Raw genomic sequence first — 24,766 nt, forward strand, 5'->3', positions numbered from 1 at the left:
TAAGGAACAAATATGCCAACTTCCATGGAATTCTGTACAACGGTTTTACAGGAGAAGATTTTCAAAGTTGCACATGCGAAAAATGACAAAAAAACTGTTTTAGAGGTCGTAATTAACTCCTACAACAGTCGAGAAACTGTTTTTTTTTTCGAGAATAAAGAAAAAACGGTCATTTTGTGTTGGATACCCTTAGGAACAATTAAATATGCCAACTTTTATTGAATTCTATAAATGGATTTTGAGAAGAAGATTTTCAAAGTTGTACATGCGAAAAATGCCAAAAAAAGTTGTTTCGCGGGCCGTACTTGAACTCCTACAACAAATGATATATTCGACAGAGGTCCGTCTATTGATGCTGAACAATATTACCCTCTGCAAGAATTTTGCTAAAGGCAACGGTTTTTGAATTGTTGGCAAAAAAAAAAAAAAAAAAAAACTGCCTTAAGACCCCTTATTTCTTTTTTTTTAGTAATGGCGGGCATGTTGTTTCATGGATCATAAATCCCAATGGTAATTTTTTGCACAATACTCTAAGGAACAATCATACCAAGGTTACGTCACGTCGGTCTAGCAGTTTCAGAAGAAAAGATTTTCGAAAATTTGTCCACGACGACGACGGACGCTAAGTGATGGCATTAACTCACTTGGCTTATGGCCATGTGAACTAAAAATGCAATGAAGTTCACACGTGGATTTCGTTAATATTGAACTTTGTGAAAAAAAAAACTATAATTAAATGCCACTGGCATACTAGAAAACATTTAGTAGAGTACATTAGTAAAGAAATTATAAATTAAAGTGATCATACAGTTGTCTTCATGTTAACCAACTTGATTTATTGAATACATATAATAAAATGTCTAAGTAAAACAAGGTTTTCAGACGGAAGGGGGACGAAATGTAATAGATTAACGTTAATTTATTAACGTTTCGTTTTTGTTTGTTTGTTTTTGTTTTGCTTTTTGAAAACCAGTCCGTTAAAAAAAATCAACTGTTACTCCTTATTACTGAAATAGCAACATTTTGAACAAAGAAACTTGCAAATGAAAAAAAGGGAATAAAGTTAAAGGTAAAAGGGTACGGGTGTGCGGCCCAAAAATTTTTACCCACCCCATTCATGTATTCTGACAATGAAAAACAGACACCAAATTATATTTATGTAATGCATTTATGTAATCCATGTGTAAATATATAGCCTATTTTGAAATATTAACCCCTATCGATTATACTGCAACTAAAATGCCTACCTTTTCATATATATATATATATATCACTAAAAAAAAACCTTGCGATCAGAGGTACATTTTTGGTAATGCATCAACAATGCAATATACACGTGCATTACGAATTATGATTGTTTTAGTACACACATAATAAATTCTTCTCACATTGTAACCTGAAAGTCCGATTTTCAACAATTAAACGTCTTTTTTCAAGATGTGTATTATTCGGGCGCTTTTAAAACTCTCCGGGCAACTCCGGACGTTTTTTTGGTAGGACTACATTGCACGTGTGTTTGTTTACTATTATTTGTCAGTATGGACAATTTGGTAGTTTGCTTTTGTATTTCCAGATTCTTATAACCAAACTTATAGTAATTTCTGTTTACGAAACGTACCTAAACCTGTCGAAATTAAGTTAATATTGACCAGGGACACTATAAACAGTTTATAGTAAATTATACTGTTGTTGACATGCTGTTATTTGTACTGTAGCTATATATATAGTCTGTAGTCTTGTAAGCTTAAGGGACTTTACCCAACCCACGAAAACCACAAACTTGGTACCCCACGAATAATAATACTTTCACAGCATCTGTCAGAATTGATTTTTAACTTTCTTTTAATAAAAAAAAAAACAACAAAAAAAAAAGAACAAGAACAAGAAGGAAGTTCTTGCAAGGACTTGTATGTTTTTTTTTTTTTAAAAAGATTCGCCGTTATATTATTAATATGTGGACCCCAATCATGATCACTGCTTATAGTGACACCAAGATATTTGCTGTCTGGTACAGTCTCAAGTATGTGGTTATGCAGTTTATATTGAAATGAATTTGGTTTAGCTTTTTTTTAGAAATATTTATGACATAGCATTTTTCTGGATTAAATTTCATTTGCCATTCTGATTCCCACAGTTCAAGATTTGTGAGATCCATTTGTAATTCATTAGATTCACTTATTTTATTTGTTATCCTGTATAATAAACAGTCGTCAGCAAAAAGATGGGCTTTACTAGATAGATGCTCCGGCAGATCGTTAATAAATAATAAAAATAGGGTAGGGTGCAATACAGTACCCTGTGGGACACCTGAATCTACAGATATTTTAGAAGATTGAGTGCCATTTAAAATGACCTGTTGTTGTCTGTCTGATAAAAAAATCTTTTATCCAATTAAGATTATTATTTCTAATTCCATAATAGTTTAGTTTGTGTATTAACCTTTCATGAGGCACTTTATCAAAAGCCTTTGAGAAATCTTAAAGAACTGCATCTACTTGGCTGTCTTCTGATAATGATTTAGCTATGTCCTGAACACAAGTTATTAGTTGTGTTTTGGATGAGCGTTTACTTCTAAAACCATGTTGACAATCACTTAAAATATTATTTATGCCTAGATGTTTCCTGATGTTACATGTACTTGTTAATACATGTTCAAGGATCTTACAACAAATAGCTGTTAAGGATACAGGCCTGTAGTTTATAGCGTTATGTTTGTCACCCTTTTTAAAAATGGATACTACACTAGCCTGTTTTCAGTCTTCTGGAATTTTACCATCATTTATAGATTTTTGAAAGAAAAATTTCAAAGAAATGGAGATAACTCTTCTGCAAATTTATTCAAAAACATGGCTGGATTATTATCCGGGCCTCTAGCTTTATGGGGATTTATGTTTTTTATTATTTCATTTCTTTGGTGTTTGTGTCTATTTTCACTGTCCTAGTTTGTAATATATTCTTTTGATTTGCCGCTTGAATCTTGGTTCCCTAGATTACTATATTAAGTCCTAGGTACTAGGAACAAATTGAAGGATACACCCTAGCTCCTAACCCAATTCTATGTCCTGTATTCACTTAATTATATTTTTAATGCAAGGACATCAGTTGTAATGACTGAAATTTGTATTCTATTCACCTAGGTGTATATACATGTAGTTTATTTATATATAGCAGTCATGTAATTTTGACCGACTAGTATACTCAGTGATAATTCCCACATACTGGATAAAGGATATCACAAATGATGCATTATTTACCATTTTATTTTTTTGGCAATCCCTACACTGATTTCAAATAATAAGATCTTTGAAAAAAAAAAACATTAAAGGACGAACAGACAGCAGACTCAAAATGATGAAAGAAAAATAGCTCACTATTTGTTTTATATTGATTGAGTTGTTATTTACTTCTGTTACTTTGTACATAATATTTTGGTTACATTATGTCCTTTGTTTTTTGTGTCTGTTTTTCATGTCTGGTCTTTGTTCCTAGATTACATTCTTTTGATTTTCACTAGAATTTTGGTTCCATTGATTATTCTTGCAGATAGGATGTCATCCATTTTGAACACACGACTCTGACTTCAAGCCAACTACATGTCCTGTAATAGAATGTGTGTGTTAGTTATACTGTGATAAAATGCCTTCGTATCATTTCTTTATTCTTCTGATTTTAGCTCCAATTGAGAGAAAGATGTGGTATTTGTCTTCATAAGGATATGATCGCAAGTTTATTACGTTGTTAAGAACCATAGAAATGAATTCCACTTATAATGGAAGGGTGTTGTTGGTAGGTGAAGGAGATTTCTCATTTTCTGTTGCCATGGTGAAGTTTATACCACCAGAGTACAGAAAGGTGATGGTGTCAACAAGCATTGAAACACAGGAATCTATACAGAAACATAAAGCTGCCATGGAAAACGTTGACATTCTCAAAAGAGAAGGTATGAAATAATACTGTAAAATTTAATGACGTTTGTGGTTATTTATTTTCACCTGGTCCATGCTCCCAGTTTTTAGTGGAGTCTGAGTTGTTATTTGCTTTTGTTACTTTGTATGTATGATTTTAGTTACTTTATGTTCTTTGTTGTGTATGTCTGTTTTTCATGTCTGGTCTTTGTCCCTTGATTCTTTTGATTACTCCTATAACCTTGGTTCCCTTAATTACTCTTTCATGATTACATATACATTGTGTATTAACAAAGACAAATACTAACTTTCATTCCATTGTCACTATAGCAAAAATTATTAGATCACAAAAAATGCCAGGTTTACAGAAAACCATTTGGGTAAGTCCGCCCAATTTTCAATGCTATTGTTAAAGTCCACACAGATAAACAAAATACTTGTTGGGTATCAATAAACAACAAAAACACTAAGTCATACACTAAGTTTCTAATAATGAACAGCTGTACCCTGACCACATAAAACACCTGTCCCCACAATTAGTGTACCATGTGAAAAAAAAATCCCATAAAAAATATGGAGTCTCAAAACTCTGTAACTAAAAAAAATTTTTAAAAAAGCATACAGACCGTTATAACAAATAATTGTGTAAGTGTTCTTGACTGGAATTTTCTCCAAAATGTATATAGACTATGAGACCATCATAGTTTGAATTTTTTTTAATGAGGGGTTCTCAAGTTATGGGATGACATAAAGTGGACAGATGGATGGACATTTGTATACCATAGTAGACCTGTCTTTGATAGGCATACAGAAATTGTTAGAAATCTCAAATTGTAAATATATAGGTCTATATCATCTTAGACAGCTCTAAAAAGAAAACAAAAATTCAAATCCATCAAAATGATTTACTTTTTATTTTTGCTTGACGATGTATAATTTTTGTTCTTTGTTGAACTAGCTAATCAGATAGCAGAGTCTGTTTGTATATTTCATTTCTGTAGAATACTATAATACATTTCCTAAAATTTTAATGCTAATATTTTTGTGAATATAACAACAGACCTAGGTTGCATAAAAAATCTAAAATTGAGGTTTTCCTAAAATCCTGGAGTTTTTCTCAAATCTTCAGTTTGAAGTGATTTGTTTGGTTGAAATTTGAGTTGAGGAAGGATTTGAGGAAAGTCTCAATTTGAGATTCTTTATGAAACCAGGTCCTGACTAAATTCACTGGATCCCTTATATTATATTATAAATAATATCAGAGCATTTTTTTATTATATTAAACTTTAAATATGACTGAACTTTGAACTGTTCATATTTAGGTGTGACTGTCCTGTTGGAAACAGATGCTACTATGTTACATGTAGATTTACGGTTGACTGGTGAGAAGTTTGACAGAATAATCTTCAACTTTCCCCACTCTGGTGGTAAATCTAATCATAAGAAGAACAGGAAGCTCTTGTCTGATTTCTTTACCAGGTACTTAGGCCAAATAAAAAAAAATGTGTGGTTCAAGTCACCTGACCAACCCAAGTTTTAACCTGTTAATGTCTCATTCATGTTAAGATGATTGTCTAGTAATCAGTTGTTATTAATGTATTCATTGAACACTTATACATTCATCTTGCAGAATTTGACGACATTTCAAGTCAACCTACAACCTAGTAATTTGTTTAAAAAAAAAAGACAGGATAAAATTTGTTCCAACCTACTGACCCTGTTTTATTCAAAGAGGTGACCGGAACCACACACATTTTTTCAGCTCATCTGGCTGAAAGCCATTTGAGCTATTGCCATCACTTGGCGTCCGTTGTCATCTTTAACAATTTTTCAAAACTCTTCTCCTCTGACACTACTTGACCAATTGGAACCAAACTTGGTATTAATGTTCCTTGGGGTATCCTGCATAGAACTGGTGTTGGGAATTTTGATTTGTCTGAAAAAATGGCCACCATAACTAAAAATAAAACATAAGGGTCAGACATTAGTTTTTTCACAGATATCTCCAAAACCATTAGATTTAGCTAAATTCTGATTAGGTAAAAGTGTTCAGCATGATGAGATCTCTCTCCAATCAAATTTTATTCCGTTAAGCCATGTTGGAGTTATTGCCCTTTTACAACGTTTTTTGCTGTTTTTAATGTTATTTCTTTCAAAATCTTCTCCTCTGACACTACTGGACCAAATGAAACCAAACTTGGTACAAATGTTTTTAAGGGTATCCTGCATAAAACTGGTGTGGGGATTTTTGTTTTACTAGAAAATCAACAATTGGTTTCTTACAGGTTTCTTATGGAAATGAATGTCATAGGGGTGTTTTTTTTCTCTAAAAAATGTCATATTAAGTTCATATGCTACATGTACCTAAAGGTTTGAACTTTATTAGTGGTGTATCACCATTTATTGCTAGCTGTATGAATTTTAGAGCCATACTTGTAAAATTTAGCTGTATAGTTTAATTAGTAAGTTTTTGTTTTAATGTTATTTCAGTGCTGTTAACAACTTATCAGAGAGAGGTCAAATTCTGATGAGTTTATGTAAAGGTCAAGGTGGTACCCCTGCAGATAAACCAATGAGAGCATGGCCTGATAGCTGGCAGGTGGTTTCAATGGCAGCCAATGCTGGCCTTATTTTAAGAGAAGTGTGGTCTTTTGTCGCAAGTGATTTTCCTGAATATTCTTGCACAGGGTTCAGGTAATTTAATACATTTTTCTATGATTAAAAACTTTTAATATTTGTTAAAAATTACCTTATTTATATGGTTCCTGTGCTATACAAGATTTAGTTTGGTATTGCAATGAAACACTGTCAACTTATCTTTTATTTAAGAAGTCATAAAATGATTTTAGGCTTTACTTATATGAAGGACCCAGCTATTTGTACTCAAATAACACTTTGACTTTGTTTGGTGTCTGATATCTCAATCAACAGGAACATGCAAGACTTCCATTACACACTCTGCAGATCTTTGTTAAAAAATTCAACGATCACTTCCTTAATGCATATGTCACATCCATCAGGTTTTTGAGCCATTCATATTTCACGGCATCTACATGTATAGGATGTCACTGACACTCCATCCATAATATTTTGGTTTTCTATAATTTAAATTTAACTTAGGAGTCAAGATAAAGGCTTCAACACAGAAAGGGCCATAACTCATGTTTTCACCCCAGGAGAGGTTGTCAACATTCCAGAAAAACCAGATAGATACTGCTCTATAAACTGTCACATGAACAGGTACATGTATAATCATACAAATATAAAACCAAGGGGCCATACTATTTAGTATATTGGATAGACAAGCATTTATGATTTCTTATCATTTTTTCCCTTTTATAATGATACCAAAAAATGGAATATGAATACACTTTGCTGTGGTGCACATGATGAATAATATCTGTGAAGCTTGATTTATATATTGGTACACCAACTAATAGAAGATGTTATTTAAATGTGAAATACATAGTTGAAGAAATAATTCAATTACTGGTATTAAACAAAACAAAACAAAATTTAAACACCATTCACACTGCATGTTTATACAACCCCAAAAAAATTGCAGTTACATTTTGTATAAATACATTTAAATACATTTAACTCCTGTTAAAGCATATGAATGTCTTAGGTACTGTTCCACAATATTCTGTACCACAAAATTCAGGCTGGTATTGATTTTAGGGGGTTAAGACTTTATTATCTTAAAAATATGAGGTCAAAATGGGGCCAGAAAAGCATTTTCCTGATGTCCAGACAATAACTTGACTGTAAGCAGTGATTTTTCTAGCACTTGTCATTTCCATCATCAACCAAAGCCTTTTCAGATTAACAAAATTATCTAGTCTCATTTTGTCACCCGAATTCTTTGAAAGTACAAAAAAAAACATAAATAGCTGTCAGCCCAACATTTGGTCAAGTGGCGAAATTGACAATACTTTATTACCCCAAGTTAGTTACAACTCTCAACAGGTGTCAGAATTTTGTGTAAACAATAACCTAATTCACACTTATCAGGCACATGGAGTTAATGTCGATTTCTTGGTCACTCATTTGTGACTTTAAGGTCTATAAAGTTCAAATGCTGGTAAAAATTTCTGCTGGGAAAATTCCTTTATTTCTCATTAAGTTTGTATCAAAATGACATAAAAGTTATTTATCATTTATTTTTGTACATCAAGCTTGTAACCCCCTTGTCACTACATTTTGTAGTTGCATATCTGCAATATTTAAGGTCTTGAAAATATCATTAATGCTATCAATTAACTCCTCAGGACAATACTAAATATAACTGTGAAATAATGACATCAATTTGTCATTAACTTGGTCTTGATCCCAAAAGCACAGTTGAAATTGTTCTAAAAATAGAATATCATGAGGCAACACAGGGGAAATACCTATTTGAAACTTTTTATATCTGTCCAATGCATGCAGTACTGGTGCATGTTAAGGCAAATCATGTCTATATCTATGCTAGATGTATTTTTGTATTTCTATGAAGAAAACAGCATTTTTTTTGTATTTAAGACATTTAAAATTTTGCCAGGGATGTATGTCCCTGATTTAAGTATTAGAGTGTAAAGAGATATATATTTTTGATGATTCCTATAGGCTGGGGAGTTTCATTTTTAATTTAATCTCTGGTATGGGATTTTCTGGAAAACATGCTTGCATGATAGTAGAAAAAAAATAATGTGCTTTATTCATATGCAATGTACATTGAAGTTTTATTTCATGTCTTTACACAGTGCTGTAAATAGCAGATGATTATGAAATATCTTATGTCAAGTGCAAGTACTACTTTAAAAAAATATACCATTAAAATGGTGCTCATTTTCTCACACGAAAGTGACTAAAGCTTTCAGAATCCTAGAAAAAAAACCTGCTATAAGTACTTTGATCCTTGTACAATTTTCAACAAAGTGCCATTTCACCAAATGAAGGCTCTGATTAATTTTACAGGCTATGACTCAAATCAATTAGAAGTAAGGGGCCAAAAAAGGGGCCAGAAACAAGTGATGTCCAGACAATTACTGGAGTAAAACTGATGGATCTCTATTGAATTGTATTACAAAGTGCCATACTCCATTGTTTTGTTGGGGTTGTGACTTGAGCCAATAAAGTATTTGTGGTCTTAAAGGGACCAGAAACAAGAATTTTTCTTATTTCTGGATGATAACTTGAGTCAAAGGGAATTGATCTTTTTAAAATTCTACAACAAAGTACCATATCCTCAAAGGAAGGTTGGGATTCATATTGGAAGTCATTTAGGAATGAAGGGTGAAAATGGGTTCTTATCCTGTATCAAATGTGTAATCACAATAAAAAAAAGCTGTGTGAAGTTTGAATGGGTTGTCCATACTTGCCCCAGCTGTTCAGGGCTTGACTTCTGCAGTCATATCAAACTGGGCCCTGTAAAGCATTTTATTCATATTCAGATGATCAGATGATTTAAAAGATTGTGACTTTAGATAAACAATCTTATGACTATGTCACAAACACTTCCTTCATAAAAGATGCATAGAGCCCAATACTTTAATATAAAACAACCACCCTCTTCAAAATACCTGTAATGTTTGCTTTTGAAGTGTTAGCATTTTATTCTTTATTGTCTATATAAGACATATTATTTGGTTTTATCGTTACTTTGTATATTGGCATCTTCAAATGATTTTTTTATATTAGTTATTTTCTAGCAAACTTTTCCTTTTTAAATAATTTCAGAATGTTATTACAAGAAGAAGGCCATCCAGTTTCTCACATTAACAAAGTATTAGAAGACAACCTTAACCACTGTTTTTGTTCTGAGTTTTGTCATGCACCAGATCCAGTGTTAGAGGATAGTACAATGGTTGCTATGGATACAGTTATGTCATCTAAAAAAGTTGATTATATAGATGAATTTTTTTACAGAACCAAAAGTTTTTCTGAAACAAATGAAAGTCAAAGCTATGAAATTTACTCACTGGGCAATTTCTGCTGTAGAAATATAGATCAAACTGAACAACTGGGGGAGGTAACACATGAATCTGAGATTGGAAATTTTCAGCATTTAAGATTTTCTATGCTTCAACATTACACAGATTTACTAGACTTGATTATAGATGATGATTTGTCTGAAGGAGATTTTCCAGCAGCAAAGGATAATAGTTTCGCTAAAGACAAAACAAATGACAATTCAAAGTCATGCAATGATTTCGTTTCAGATACTAAGTTCAATAAGTCTGAAATTAACAGTAAACCAAAGAACTTAAAGCTACATAGTATGACAGGTCAGGTTGTCAAACCCTGTAAAATCAGCCCAGATACTAGTCTTATATCAATTGAAATGTTAGGTGTTATAAGTTTAAAGGAAGCAAATTCTACTGCTGATTTGATTGCCACATGTGAAATATTGTGTTCTTGTTTGAATGAATGTATCAGTGATATGAAAACTACACTACGTCTTAGTGAAGGATCTGCAAGAAAAAGTGGGATATTTTCTAAAATAGGAGCTATAGAACTGAGTGATAAAGATACTAAATCTGAACAGCTATCAGAAATTTGTCATTTATGGTTCCACCAAGTGACTAGAGATGGAGTATATAACAATTTTGTCATATTTGTGATAGATTTAACTTTGTTGACCAAATTTGCATTTCATTTCCCTTGTGTAGAGCTTTTATTTTCAAGTGTTATAGACTTTTCTAAGCAATGTTGGATAGAGGATAGGAATGTATTACATTATACACCTGTTAGTCTATACCCAGTAATGTATGAACATGATATGAGTTTCTGGGAAAATGAAAAAGAAGACTTTAACGAACATTTTCTTTTTGATGTCATTAGGGATGTGGCAAAAGACTGTATTTTGTCTGTTAGTCTGATTGACAGTTATATATGTGAGACTTCTGGTCGCATGAGTCGTTGCTATAGGTTACAGTTTCAATCACATGACAAAGTGTTGTCATACAATACAAGTTGGAAGTTACAAAGTGTAATTAGATTAGAGGCGGCTAAAGTTTTAAAAATTACTTTGAGATAATAAAAATATTGGAAGTCACTTGAAATCTTTTATTGGTATATTTATGTATATCTTGATTCCTGAGGAAAAAAAACAGGAAGTGTGTTGATATCAACCAATAATTACACATTTATTTAATTATCATTAATTATCATTAGTTCCATAGCATATGTATATTTTATCTTCTAAGTTTATTTGTTGTTTTTTTTCCCACAATATGAAGGTTTATGCTAAAAATATTTTCAAGCAAAAACACAGGTTCTTTTATTCATTCACATGAAAACAAAAAATCAATAATCAATTGGTTCCTCCCTAACCAGCAGTCAATTTCTACATGCATTTTGTTGATATCAGTGATTTTTGTACTTTTTTTAAGGTGGCTGTGCTCTTCAATTTGGGAAATAATATCAAAATTTATAACAAAATGGGTAGTTAGTAAGACAATTACACGGGCAAATGTGCTGCACATAAGAGTCATGGTTTACCATATATGATTATCATATGAATCGAGCACTGTATGATTATCATATGTAGCACATATGGCTGTGTACATTTCATCAAAATGAAGAACAGTTGTTTACATGAGTTCCTAGGTTGACACCTTTCTTAATTAAAGATACTGGAGTGAGGGAATAGGGAATTATGATTTTTTTTTATTTTCACTTTATTTGGTGAGCACTCACTAGACATTTCATATTGAAAAAAATGAATTAAAGAATTTTGGGAATTTTAGGGAAAAAATGGAAAAATTATCATGTTTTTGGCATTTGGAAACAGGTTTATTTCAGCTCTAATTCATGTGTAGAAAAATCACTGGATATTGACTAAACAGTATCTTATTTGTTAAAGAAATGGATGTATATTTCGAACAACTGAAACCACTTTATAATCACTTTAGCTACTTAAATGTTTCCTGATCAGACCAATCCAAAAGTCCTGTTATTGTTTGTAACAATGAATAGCATATCAACATGAAGTGAACTGACAGTTGCAGTAACCCTCAGGATGTTTTATTTCTTACCATGGCATGCAAACAAATTTATTATCTTTGCTTGACTCTTTAAAGTAATTTATGGTTCCATGTCATAAATTAAAAAAAAAAGAACTGAAAAGATCTAGTTTTTGTCTTCTTAATACATAAAAGAAAAAAAAGACCTCCACCAAAAATTTCAAATAAATTCAGAAACAGCTTTAAAAGTGAAATTGTGTTGCACCTATAGCAGACACATCTCCATCTCCATATTATATATAGACTAATTTTTGTACGCTTACAGCGCTCAAATTCTTGTTATAAAACTTTCTCGTAGGCTATATCACCATTTATTCGATGTGCTCGATCGTATTTGTAATAATAGTTCGGATTTTTACGACAGAAATCTTCATATTACTGAGAAATTACTACATCAAGGTTTTCGATATAACAATAAGCTCGTAAAAACATTCCCCAATTATTTCAACCGATACAAGGAGCTCATTCTCAAATACAGATGTACCATTAAAATGTGCGGTATCACCCAAACTATATTTTACACAAAGTACGGAAAGCTCAATACTCATCCAATAAGTAAACTAAACCGTTGAATAGGCTCATTCGTAAGGGACAGATTTATGATATTGTTGTCCAATCGTTCTTCAAAATAACATTTTTTGGTATTAATAACATTCATTCGCTCATAGGGTCTTTACATAGAAAATAAAACATTATATATTTAAAAGTAGTTTTTGGCATGACATGGATTGTGTCCTTATTGTATGATTATGATGTACCGTGATTCTCAACCAACATCGGAAGAATTTGGATTGATTTTACATTCGACGGGGACATAACTTTTTGTAGGTTTAAACTGGTGTGGAGCTGGCACGTATGCAAGTCAGTTAGCTGCTAGTAGCCCTTATAGTTTTGATTTATGTAATTTATATTCAGTTACTTTATTTCCATTGTAACAAAGGACTCAGACCTTTTTTAACTGATTTTTAGGTGTGTTTAATTGTATACTATTTTTCCACAATGACCAGATTTTAAAGGGGGTGTGTATACTCACGCCAAAGTTATGTTACTTAAGTATATAGGGGGCAACTAGAGCTCTTTCGCTGTGCCTGTGTATAATGTTTGGGGCCCGCTGACGCCTGCCCTGTGGTATAAGGATTTCCTCGTCGTTCTTCGAGAACCAATGGGTGGCCTTGGGCTGACATTTTCATCCCGGTTGGGTTGTTGTCTTTTTGGCACATATATACACACCAAACCTATATTCTCATTATATATCAAAGTTGATAACATATTAAAAAATTACCACATGTGTTTATTTATGTACTTTAAGTTTTGTATCTGATTAATTCTTTTTCCGGATCGGTAACATGATTTTCCCATTACCGATTTTGGTATTATCTATTTGGCGCCATTTTGTGTGGTTACGCAACCCCGTATCGGACTCGGGCCATTACGTTTTATTTGCTATTTCATTGCACACCGATAACCTGTCTTGGTAGTTATATTAATGTAAGTCATGCATATTTGTTACATTCGTTTTTATAAACACAGTAATATTCTTTCATTAAGTATGTCACGATTTGCAGTAAAACCTTTTCGGTCTACCACGTTTCGTGGGAGTTAGCTCACTTTCCGTGGGTGCACTCAACGAAAAACACTAATATTTCAGCCGTAATGTGACACCAATGAGACCAGAAATACAAAAAACAAAAAAACAAACTAGAAATAAGATGTAAACAATTCCAATATCAATAACAAGTACAAGGACTGGTCAGAATGTAGACCTCGCTCTTTCATAACCAATTCTCGCTAGTCTACTCACTAAATGTTTATTCCACAATGAATTTTGTTCTATAAAAGCTTATTATATAAATAACAGTAATCTGTTCTATGTTTTTTCATAAATTTAGGGCACAAACTCGTTTCACAGGAGAGGATGAAAAATCTGTTCATGAGAACTACTCCTTCCCCAGTAATTGATAGAAGATTCTTTTGTAGGGCTTCTGCCTATACATCATTCAATCAGAATGTCCTATTATTATAAATAGAAATGAGTCTTTATTTTAACAACCTACATGTTGTACATTGATGCAGTTTACTATAATAGACTTAAAAAATGACGAACTGTGATGACAAAAAAATACCATTCTTGAACACCTACAAAAAGAGGAGTAAAAATTTCTAAATTTTTTATGGTATTGTTCATCAACCACACATACACTCCTTGAAATGTTCACATTTCCCATTTAAGCCTTTGTGCATCGTTTATCGTGTTTACACATTGTTTTGCATTTGTTTAAATGCATGTTAGAAGTGTTCGTTTAAATGTACCTAAGGAGCATTTGTTTAAATGCATGATAGAAACGTTTGTTTAAATGCATGATACCAGTGTTCATTTAAATGCACCATGGAAGGGTTTGTTTATTTTTGTACTTTGATTATTTCCTTGATTCAACTGTTATATTTATATTTTTTTGTTATTATTTATTTATATAATTTCATTAATTTTATTTTCGCTTTTTTCTTTCTTCAATATGTTAAAATTATTATTTTTCATTGTTCATCTGTTGCACGATAAGAGTGTTTGTTTATTGTGCGTTTACCTTTCATTTGGGTATCCTGCATGTGAGAAAACTTAGTGTCTAAAGGAGTGTAAAAATAATCACGCTTTCAATCTGTCAAGACAAATATGTGTAACTGTGGAGATCAACAAGCAAACAAAATTATACTTGGTAAAACAAGATTAACCAATAAACCTTATCTATGCTGCAATAAATAAAGCTAACTGTATAACAAAATGAAGAGTTCTCTAATATCAGGAACTAAGAGTTACCAGATGCCACAATCCGCCTTGTGGCAAATGTTAATTTCTTGACCAAGGAAATCACTTTGTTCGATAACCTAATAAATTTACATGTAGTTATTCTTTGACATGGGGTACCCTTTTCTTATCGGTGACTCCTTCTACAACACTGAATGGAATAAAATGAATCTTTCGTAGAATCTTTATTACATAATTACTATTTGAGATTCAAAACCATTTGGTGCAATTTATCAAATAATGCTCACAGTTTTGTTGTAGTTAATTTATTTCATAAGCCAAAGAAAAAAATGTGTGTTTGAGGTTACTGCACTATCTTTCCCTTTTCTCCTGCCTTCCTTAGCAAATTTTATTGGTATTTGATTTATGAAATGGTGTTAAATTACCATTTTTAGCTGAACACCAACGTATACTATTATATCAACTATACCAAGGAATATTTTAATGTAATTTTAAAAGTGGTGACTTTGCCTTATCTTAGATGACAAAGAGATCCATTCATTGGTTCCGGAAGGGTTTGCGTCTCCATGACAACCCAGCATTGTTAGCAGCATGTGAGGGTGCAGTAGATGTTAAGCCAGTCTTTGTGTTAGACCCCTGGTTTCCTGCCAATGCGCATGTTGGTGTCAACAGGTGGCGGTTTCTGGTTCAGTCACTACAGGACCTTGATAGCAGTCTTCAGAAGTACAACTCTAGGTGTTTATAACCTACTATTAATATAGATGTTAATGTTCATCCTTGTAGCATTTTCCATGGGATGAAAAAAACAAAAATTTGAAAAATGGTCACCAATTCATGGTCTTTAACTCATCAGGAATTCAAATTTACTTTCATGTACGTGTCAGAAGATATTTCATCTCCACCCCCAAATTTACATTATATCATTGATATTTTTTTCCTGAAAAGAAATTTATACATATATGAAAATTTGAATTTAAAGGTCATCACTTTAAACGTTTTTAAAAACAACAAATTCAGAAAACCTGACATTTCTTAAATATGATTCATCACTTTCAGATTGCATGTTGTGAAAGGAAAGCCAGCTGAAGTATTTCCTAAGCTCTTCAAACAATGGGAGATAACTCACTTGACCTTTGAGATTGATATAGAACCCTATGCTAAGGAGAGAGATGCTACAATAAAGGCCCTGGCTGAGAAATCAGGGATCACTGTCATCACACACACTACACATACACTATTTGATACTGAGAAGTAAGTGAACTGTATTCTGTGCAAAAATTGGCTATTTCAATGAAATGCTTCTTTTTATTCTTAAAGAAGCTCATACAACTTCCACATGCTTAATTAAACCTTAATTTCTCATTATTTTGGTTTCCAAACTATAATGTGAGAACAGAATTTTTTTTCCTTAATTTACCATAAACCATTACAAAAAATTCGGATTTGAGTGCTACCATATTTTCTTATGGTGTCATGAGAAATAACTTTAAGATTGATCTTTTGGGCTTGCTACTGAGGTTAAGTGTAAGTAAAAAAAGTGAAGGAACTGGATATGGAAACAAATCTGCCATTAGAGTTTAATCTTTAACACAGTAATGTTTTTTACTTGTACAAGGGTGATTAAAGTCAATGGTGGATCTCCTCCAATGACCTATCAGAGATTACAGACTGTTCTGTCCAAGCTTGGAGCACCACCAAAACCTGTAGACAATCCAATAGGTTAGAGACCTATTATTATTATTATGTTGTTCCTTGTAACATGTTTAAATGATTCATTTACTTAAAACTTTTTCATGAACTGTTATGTTCTTGAATTTCACAAGGATGAAAATTGTTCAAAATGATTCTCATAATCAAGCGCAGGTTCATAGAGGGTAGACTCCTGAAATTTGGAAAAAAATATTTTGTTTTGCATAAAGTCATGATTTCGACCCCTCAAAATGTTCTAAATTGCTGTAAACTGGTTTTTTTTGCCCCTCTAATCTGAAATTCTAATTCGGCCGTTGATATTTGCTTCAAATCTGTTTTTTTTTGTTTTGTTTTTTTTTATTGACACTTTTTTTGAGACAAAGTGCTTTTCTTGGAAGAAAGAATAGTGTCTTAGTTTTCCTTTGTTTTTATCAGGAATTAAAACTAAACTATCAAATGACTATGAAAAAGAGTACAGAGTGCCAACTTTACATGATCTGGGTAAAGATGGAAAAGATTGTGGTCCCATGTTGTTCCCTGGAGGAGAAATGGAGGCACTTGATAGACTGGCAATTCTGATGAAGAGAACAGTAAGTGTATTTCTAGAAGGATTCTCACACAGTGCAGTGTTTTTGTTTCCGTAATTTTAAAAATGCTTTCAATGCATGAAAGATTTAAAATAAAAACTTGAGTAAACTTCTATAAATTGGACCCATGTACTAAGATTTTTTGTGAAAACACCTCAGAGTTGGTACTTTACAGATGGGTAATTATTTCTACAATGCCATGGTATCTTTGTCTACTTATATTTCTACATCCTTTTGTAAACTTGACACCTATGCTGATCGAGGTAATTTCATGAGAAAACATAATGAATTTGTTAAAAAAAGGTCAATGGAGATAAACAACAATGGATCAATTGTATTTGAAAATATTGACACTAAAAACTTACTGTTTTACAGACCTGGGTGAGTAAATTTGAGAAGCCAAAGACAGAGCCCAACAGTATAACACCAGCTACTACAGTTCTCAGTCCATATCTAAAGTTTGGTTGCTTATCACCAAGAATATTCTACTATGAACTACAGAAAATATACAGTCAAAATAAGGTAAACTAACAGTGTTCGGAAAATATTTATTGAACTTATTTGATTGAAATTCTGTAATGATGATATTGTCTGTGGAAAATGGCCAGAAGGATTGTTTCTGATGATTTAAGGGTATTATTAGTCATCCGTGACTGGTACATTTTAGGAAGAGCTATACCATCATTGAATGCATTTTTTTTGTGTTTGCGTACAGTCAAGAAGACTTTTAAATTAGTGCTCATTTTCTGAGAAGGCTCAGTGGATACTTTCACCAAGTATTTTTTTCCAATATTAATTTGGTTGAAAACTGTGAAGAGATTTTACAGGAAAATAGAACATTAACTATACATGTGGGAGTACCAACTGAGCCAGGTAAGAAAATTGGCATAAAAGGGCGGTTGTTAAAACTTTAACTTAAAAGCATTCTCTAAAAAAAAAAACCCTATTTATTAGCTTAAGGGTTGTTGTTGATTTGTTAAACTTGTGCTCAACCTCTGGATACTTGTTATTTATAAATAGCTTTTCCAAGTCCTGACGAAAATAAAGGAATGTTTCTCTTGTAAGCCAATAAATCAAGGTCTCATCTTTTTTACTAAAATTTGACTGGTTAATATTTTTTATCAAGTGATGTCGAGAAGGCGCTTTACCCATACATGCCATTGTATGGTATAGTTTTGTTGTTAAAGCTCAGATTATACACATGTACACAGGAAACATTGCACCATATGTATTCATATGTTGCGAAACATATGGAAACATGTTTAGGACCAGTATGGAAACATGTTTAGGACCAGTATGGGAATTTATGTTTAGGACCAGTATGGAAATTTACGTTTAGGACCAGTATGGAAACATATGTTTAGGACCAGTATGGAAATTTATGTTTTTGTACCTAAAAAAAAAATCACAAAGAAACAAAAATCTAAATTTTATGAAAATCCTACCCTTTTCATACATTAAGTCCTATGGAAGTCATATAATTACCATTGATTGTTATTTACCGTTTTTTCACGAATTTATTTCTTAGTCTTAAACATACGTTTTTCATGTTTTTCATGGCAGTCCTAAACATATGAGAAACATGTTTTCATGTGTTTTTAAAACAAAATACCATAAGAATCATATGTTGCATTTTTTTCCTGTATACTGGGAAAATGCATTATATGTTGTACTTTGATTAATGTCGGAGCTGTACAGGAACTAACATGACTTTTAAATAAAGGTTTAAAGGTATATATTAATGATTTACAGGGCCACAGCCAGCCACCAGTTTCTCTATTAGGCCAGTTATTCTGGAGAGAGTTTTATTATGTGATAGCCTCAGTATCTCCAAACTTTGACAAGATGGTTGGTAATCCTATATGTACCCAAGTAGACTGGGATGAGAACCCAGAGTTTTTACAGGCATGGAAAGAGGTAAAAAATATACATCATAACAGGTAATACATCACACATTATTATCATTGTAAGACTATTTCAATGGATTTATATTTTCTTGTTGTAAACTTGCACTATCAGATGACAAATGTGATGTGTCAAAACTGGTTAAAATTTGGTGACAGTAAACTGTGACCAAATGGACTACTAAATATTTTTGACATGTCAGACAAAAATATAGTACTGGACTGGACAGACAGTTAATTCAAACTGATACTTGGTATCAGTGCCACTCAGAGGAAAGTGTATATGAGTATAAAATTATTGAAGACTTGGCAAAATGATGGATAAATTAACATATATACTCAAGTATTTGTTGTCATTGTGAATCAAGTGTCAGTTTAAAGGATTATTTATGTGTTGTGCAGGACATTTAAGCAGTACAACAGGGACTAGTGAGAAGATGATGAACACTTGGTACCTGGACATATTAATTGGAGTGAACAATATGTATTATTGTCATTTTTCAGTAATCCATTACTTTCAGACAATTAATATGGTCTATGGTACAGGAAAACATGTCAGTGAAGGGATGCTTGTGGGCCTGTGGAATCAATAATTAATATACTTTTGCTGTATACTAGCTGTTATTTTGTCATACCACTAAAGTAGTTGTATTTTACAGGGAAGAACAGGCTATCCTTTTATAGATGCTATAATGACACAGCTGAGGACAGAAGGTTGGATCCATCACTTAGCCAGGCATGCTGTAGCTTGTTTCCTAACCAGGGGAGATTTGTGGATCAATTGGGAGGAAGGTGTTAAGGTATAGCTTTCTTAATTGGCCTCAGTGGTCTCAGGGTAGCGGGCACATCTGAAGGGAAGCAATCCCTGATTGAATCACACCAGTGTCTTTAAAACTGTCCATCTAACACAGTATTTCAGGAGATAGACCTAGGGTAAGGGACTGAACTCTTAAAATTGATGATATGTTTTTATCATATTCAATTTCACCGAAGCTTATCAAGCTTTCATTTGAAACAGAATGAAATCGGTCCAAGTTACCTTGATGCTTATACGAGATTGGTGTAAAATGCTGAATACAAACATTCTAATGACTGGCAAGAGTTGTATCCCTTACCCTAGGACAGTAGGTCTACCTCCTTAAGGGGCCAGACTGATGACTGATTGGCTTGGAGTAAAAAATGTGTTCAAGTGGGTTGACATGCCAACCTGTTGGCAGTTCCTTTTGTGAGCTAGCACAATAAAGATTGGTCCATGCATGTTGTACAAGTACAAAGCAGAGTCTGTTCAATCAGTCAGTTGTTCTAGTCCTGAAATTCATGAGAATGCAATCTTATTAAATTAATCGATCAATCAATTCTGTTAACTGAAAAGTTTTAAGTTCTTAAATTATGATTTCTTGATTTTTTATTATTAAAAAAGTACACAAGAATATTACATAGTAACTAACTTTTATTGAGATAGAGATTAAATTAATGTTTGCAGGTTTTTGAGGAACTCTTATTGGATGCAGACTGGTGCTTAAATGCAGGAAACTGGATGTGGTTGTCAGCATCAGCATTCTTTCATCAGTATTTCAGAGTCTACAGCCCTGTAGTATTTGGCAAAAAGACTGACAAAGATGGCAAATACATCAAGTAAGTTCAATTACACAACTTCAATATATTATTGCCATCCATCTCTTTTCAATAAAGGGGAAAGAGTTTTTTTATACCCTGTCACACAGTGGCAAAGTATTATGTGATATCCTTCAAAAAGTTATGTGTCCATCCTCCGGCATTTTCCACATGATAACTTTAAGAATAGATCAATGACTGAAACTTTGCTCAGTTGTTTACTTCCATAAAATACAGGTTAAGATAAATTTTCAGCAAAGTCCAAAATATAGTTTTCAAGTTAGTCCATTTTGAACATTTTGCCAATCTCTTTTTTTTTCACTATTACATGGCTGGATATCACTTGTGTTCTATTAATGACCTATTTTTCACAATTTTTAAAGCATTAGCTAGATGAATAACATAGTTAAACTGTATCATAGTTATGCTATAGCAACACCATCTTGTAACATAGCCTTCATGTAACATAGATATCCTGAAACACAATCAACTAGAAACATTGTCAGCTTGTAAGATATTCATTTGGTAACATATTCAACTTGTAACGTAGTCTTTATTTGACATAGTCACATTGTAGCATTATATTGTGACAAAGTCATCTTGTAACACTTATCTTGCAACATAGTTCTCATGTTAGTCATCTTGTACAATAGTATGGTGATGATCTATTTTTTATTTCAGAAAGTATCTACCTCAGCTCAAGGATTTTCCTTCACAGTTTATCTATGAACCTTGGACAGCCCCATTGAAGGTACAGGAGAAGGCAGGGTGTATTATTGGAAAGGACTACCCCAAACCCATAGTAGATCATGCTATTGTCAGCAAGAAAAATATTTCACGTATGGCTGAGGCGTACAAGAGGAGGAAAGAAGGATCTGTTTCTAATGGTAAAATCTTTGTTGGATTTTGTAGTTAAAAGTTTTTATAGTTGATAGAAAGAAACTGATATTTATATTTGCAATAGTACTATATGTGGCATCACTTGCTCTGAAACCCTAAAAAATGTCTTAAAAATATGTTCACACATGGTTGTGGCTTTCAACTTGTGTTTTTAATGACAAAAGCACAAACTAAGGTAAATGTAGAATTGTTGAAATCCAGTGACATCTTTGATTAGACATGTTTTTGATATTTTTCTGGAACAAAATTAATTGGCCATATTTAAAATGCGAAATGAGTACTAAAAATCATGTTAATTTGAATGGAACACTGTTCATGCATTTTAACATAATTAACTTACATGTTTATACATGTATCTTGCATTAAATACTGAATTTGCTTCAGGAAATCAAACTTATTTTGCTGAAATTTCAGACACAAACAAGAGAAAACAAAGTGATAATGAAGAAGGAACACCAAAGAAAAAGAAGAAAACTGGTTCTAAAAACTCTAAAATAACAGATTTTGTGAAATGAAAAATGTGCAGTGAAATATTTGACGACATTTCAAGTCACACCAATCAGATATTCCAACATTATCAATTATTTTTTTAAGAATCTCTCTACATTGTAGATTTTATTGGTTTGATATTTTTGCATCTGGTAGATTATTTATAAAGACAACGCCATAATTGATTTTAAGTAGCACTCCAGCTAAGAATCATGCAAAATGTGATTTATGGGTAAAAAGTCTGCATGTTTTTATTTTTGATATTTTGTTTGAATTGCCATAGTAAACAGAAATTATCATTCAGTTTTTCATATAACCCATGTTCTTGGGAGATAAAAATTATATAGAATACACTGTAGATTCCAAAATTAAGGGAGATAACTCTGTAAATTACACTCAAATACAATAGAATCTATTGGAATTTCAAAGTTGATTATATCTCCTAAGAGCAGACAGATTTGAATGAATAATTACACATTTCATAGCATAGACCCATAAAACAATTTAATTACAAAAATAAAAATAGGTAGCATTTTTTGGGGTGCATCAAATTTTTTCAGATTTTGCATGATTCTTACAAAGACAGCTACTTAAAACATATGAATATGACAAATTCTGTCAAATGAACCAAATCAAGTGACAGTAAACAATGTAACATGATATATAAGTGCCACAGTTTAATCATTGAAAATTTGATGCAGCTGCTGAACTGCACTTGAATCTTCCTGTTAACCTTGTTAGTGATTGTGGTGACAAAGTTTTAAAACATGAACCGTGTTATAGGATGTTCACAAGAAAAATAATACATCATGTTTTTGGCTGTAGAATAAATATCGCAGACTTGGGAATGTTTCACGGGATGCAGCAGTGCCTGAAAATCTCGACAATTTTTTAGCACTAGTTGTCAAATTATTTCATGATTATTAATGTTTAAGTGCACAATTTTGAATTACATGTGTTTGTTGTACATGTAAATCATGAAAAAAATTATTATCAATACTTCACAAAAAGCTGATATATTTTTTTTACCATAGTCTATTTTACAATGTACTTGAGAGGCTTTGAACAGACTCCAGTAATTGAAATTAATGTTGTGTACATATGTGTAAAAAACTTTGATACCAATAAAATTAATGTTGTGTGTACATATTTGTAAAAAGCTTGATAACAATAAATGCTAAATCCTACCAGACCAATTTGCTTGTTCTATTTTTTTTTCCACATAAATCAAGAACAGTAGCCTATTTTTTGGAGTTGTGTTTAAAATATACTGCTAGAGCTTTTGTCTTGTGGATATTTCCCCCATTTCTTTACTTCAGTACTTATTAATTTCCTTGAAAAATTGAATTTCACTTGACAGCCATTTTAAGGTGGGGATGATGTGACATAAGGGAGATATGATCTAATTAGGTATATTTAATGGTATGAGTCAAAGAAGAGAACTGTATGTATTAGTATGTGATCTTTCCTAAAAAGGCTTTGCATGTTCATCAGTATTTTGTTCATTGTAGAGTACTTAAAAGGATGTTTTAATTAGGTTATTTGAGTATGACATAAATTGGTAATAATAAATTAAAGTTTGTTTCTGCTTTCAAAAGTTTTATGTGTCCAGTTTTTCATGAATTGAAGAAATTTGAAATGAAAAATCTATAGAGGTATTAAAAACATGAGCTTCAAGAAATAAAAAAGAAACATCTGTTAATCTGTGAAACACAAATAGCAAGGGTATCGTACTATTCCATATTGTGCTACCTACACAGTTTCATGAGTTTTGGTTGTAGTTGAAGAGGAGTTGCCATGACAAGCCGCCTCTGATTCAAAGGGACATAACTCAAGTAATTCAAGAAAAGTTCTGTGAAATTCAATTCAGTAGTTTCCAAAGAGTTATGCTGATAAAGAATGACAGATAACTGGATAACACAAAAACAAAATGTCTTCCCACCAAAGTAGGGGAGAGCTGGATGACCAAACAGATTTTGCTTTTTAAGCAAAATTAAAAAATCAAGCTGTCTATTGAACCAAAAATGCCTCTATTCAATCAATACATATGATGAAATGAAATAACACGTGATCAGGTATTTTTGAATAATATTCTAGTTACAACACATGATTCACCCATTACAATTGGAACATTTCAATTTTAGCCAACACCATATTTCTAACCTTCCTTTATTGTTTAAATCACACAATGTGAAAACAAATCATTTAAGGGTTGAAAATCTGCTTGTATGAAAATATCCATGTGAAACTAATTTTAGAGCATTGATATCGAATAAGCAATGCCTTTGTGTCTTCATCATCTGTAGACACTTGGTATTTGTGTGCTACAACATGCATATTAATTGGTTGATTTTGATGAAACTTTACATCAAGATTTCATACCCTTAAAGGTGGTTTGATATTGATGCTTGGATTCAATGTTATTGGCCTGAAATGAACCAATCACAACAATAATAAATGTTAGTATGTAAAAGTATATTATACAGGTATCTATTAAATTGTAATACCACGAAGTTAGACTGCAATGATTTTGTCGCTTGTGGCTTTAGCCCTTTAGGAACTAGTTGCATAGAGGGAAAAAAAAAGTACTTTATGGTTTCTGGACAATGCCTGGGGTGATATTGTATTGATCTGTATGAAAGTGTTCTACTAGAGGATGTTCTGGAGTTATGGATAAAATTGTTGGGGATTTAGGGGTTAAAACAAGTATTTGATCAAACTTGATCACGAGATTCCATATCACAAAGGTCGGGTTTGAATAGATTTTTTTGAGTTATGGCATTAAACGTTAAACAAACGGGTTTTCTCATCAGAAAATCGGGCTTCCATCAACATCCTATTAGATAGCCACTCATTGATGAAACTATTCATTTCTTTTCCTCATTTGCGCGTTCCGAAATGAAAAATG

The 24,766-nt window shown here is 32.3% G+C and overlaps 2 protein-coding genes across 3 annotated transcripts; both read left to right on the forward strand.

Annotated features, from left to right (window-relative positions):
* The first annotated feature begins 1,492 nt into the window (after window positions 1-1,492).
* On the forward strand, window positions 1,493-10,944 carry LOC148609793 (ferredoxin-fold anticodon-binding domain-containing protein 1 homolog). 2 transcript variants are annotated; one of them, XM_088541058.1, is made up of 6 exons: window positions 1,493-1,550; window positions 3,674-3,940; window positions 5,228-5,384; window positions 6,396-6,599; window positions 7,026-7,145; window positions 9,627-10,944. In XM_088541058.1, exons 2-6 carry the CDS (start codon window positions 3,754-3,756, stop codon window positions 10,924-10,926), a joined length of 1,968 nt encoding a protein of 655 aa, XP_088397184.1. In that variant the 5' UTR covers window positions 1,493-1,550; window positions 3,674-3,753; the 3' UTR covers window positions 10,927-10,944. The 2 variants fall into 2 exon arrangements, with proteins under 2 accessions (XP_088397184.1, XP_088397186.1); XM_088541060.1 differs by having other exon boundaries at window positions 1,541-1,594.
* A 2,355-nt stretch (window positions 10,945-13,299) lies between these two features.
* LOC148609794 (cryptochrome-2-like) lies at window positions 13,300-23,456 on the forward strand. The gene is made up of 11 exons (XM_088541207.1): window positions 13,300-13,402; window positions 15,196-15,410; window positions 15,732-15,926; window positions 16,291-16,394; window positions 16,800-16,954; window positions 17,327-17,473; window positions 18,704-18,868; window positions 19,515-19,655; window positions 20,339-20,490; window positions 21,151-21,356; window positions 21,784-23,456. Exons 2-11 carry the CDS (start codon window positions 15,196-15,198, stop codon window positions 21,882-21,884), a joined length of 1,581 nt encoding a protein of 526 aa, XP_088397333.1. The 5' UTR covers window positions 13,300-13,402; the 3' UTR covers window positions 21,885-23,456.
* The last annotated feature ends 1,310 nt before the right edge of the window (window positions 23,457-24,766 follow it).

This window comes from Perna viridis, chromosome 8, assembly GCF_037379345.1.
Source record: "Perna viridis isolate PV_CMFRI_1.1 ecotype Kerala chromosome 8, ASM3737934v1, whole genome shotgun sequence".
Taxonomy (NCBI): domain Eukaryota; kingdom Metazoa; phylum Mollusca; class Bivalvia; order Mytilida; family Mytilidae; genus Perna; species Perna viridis.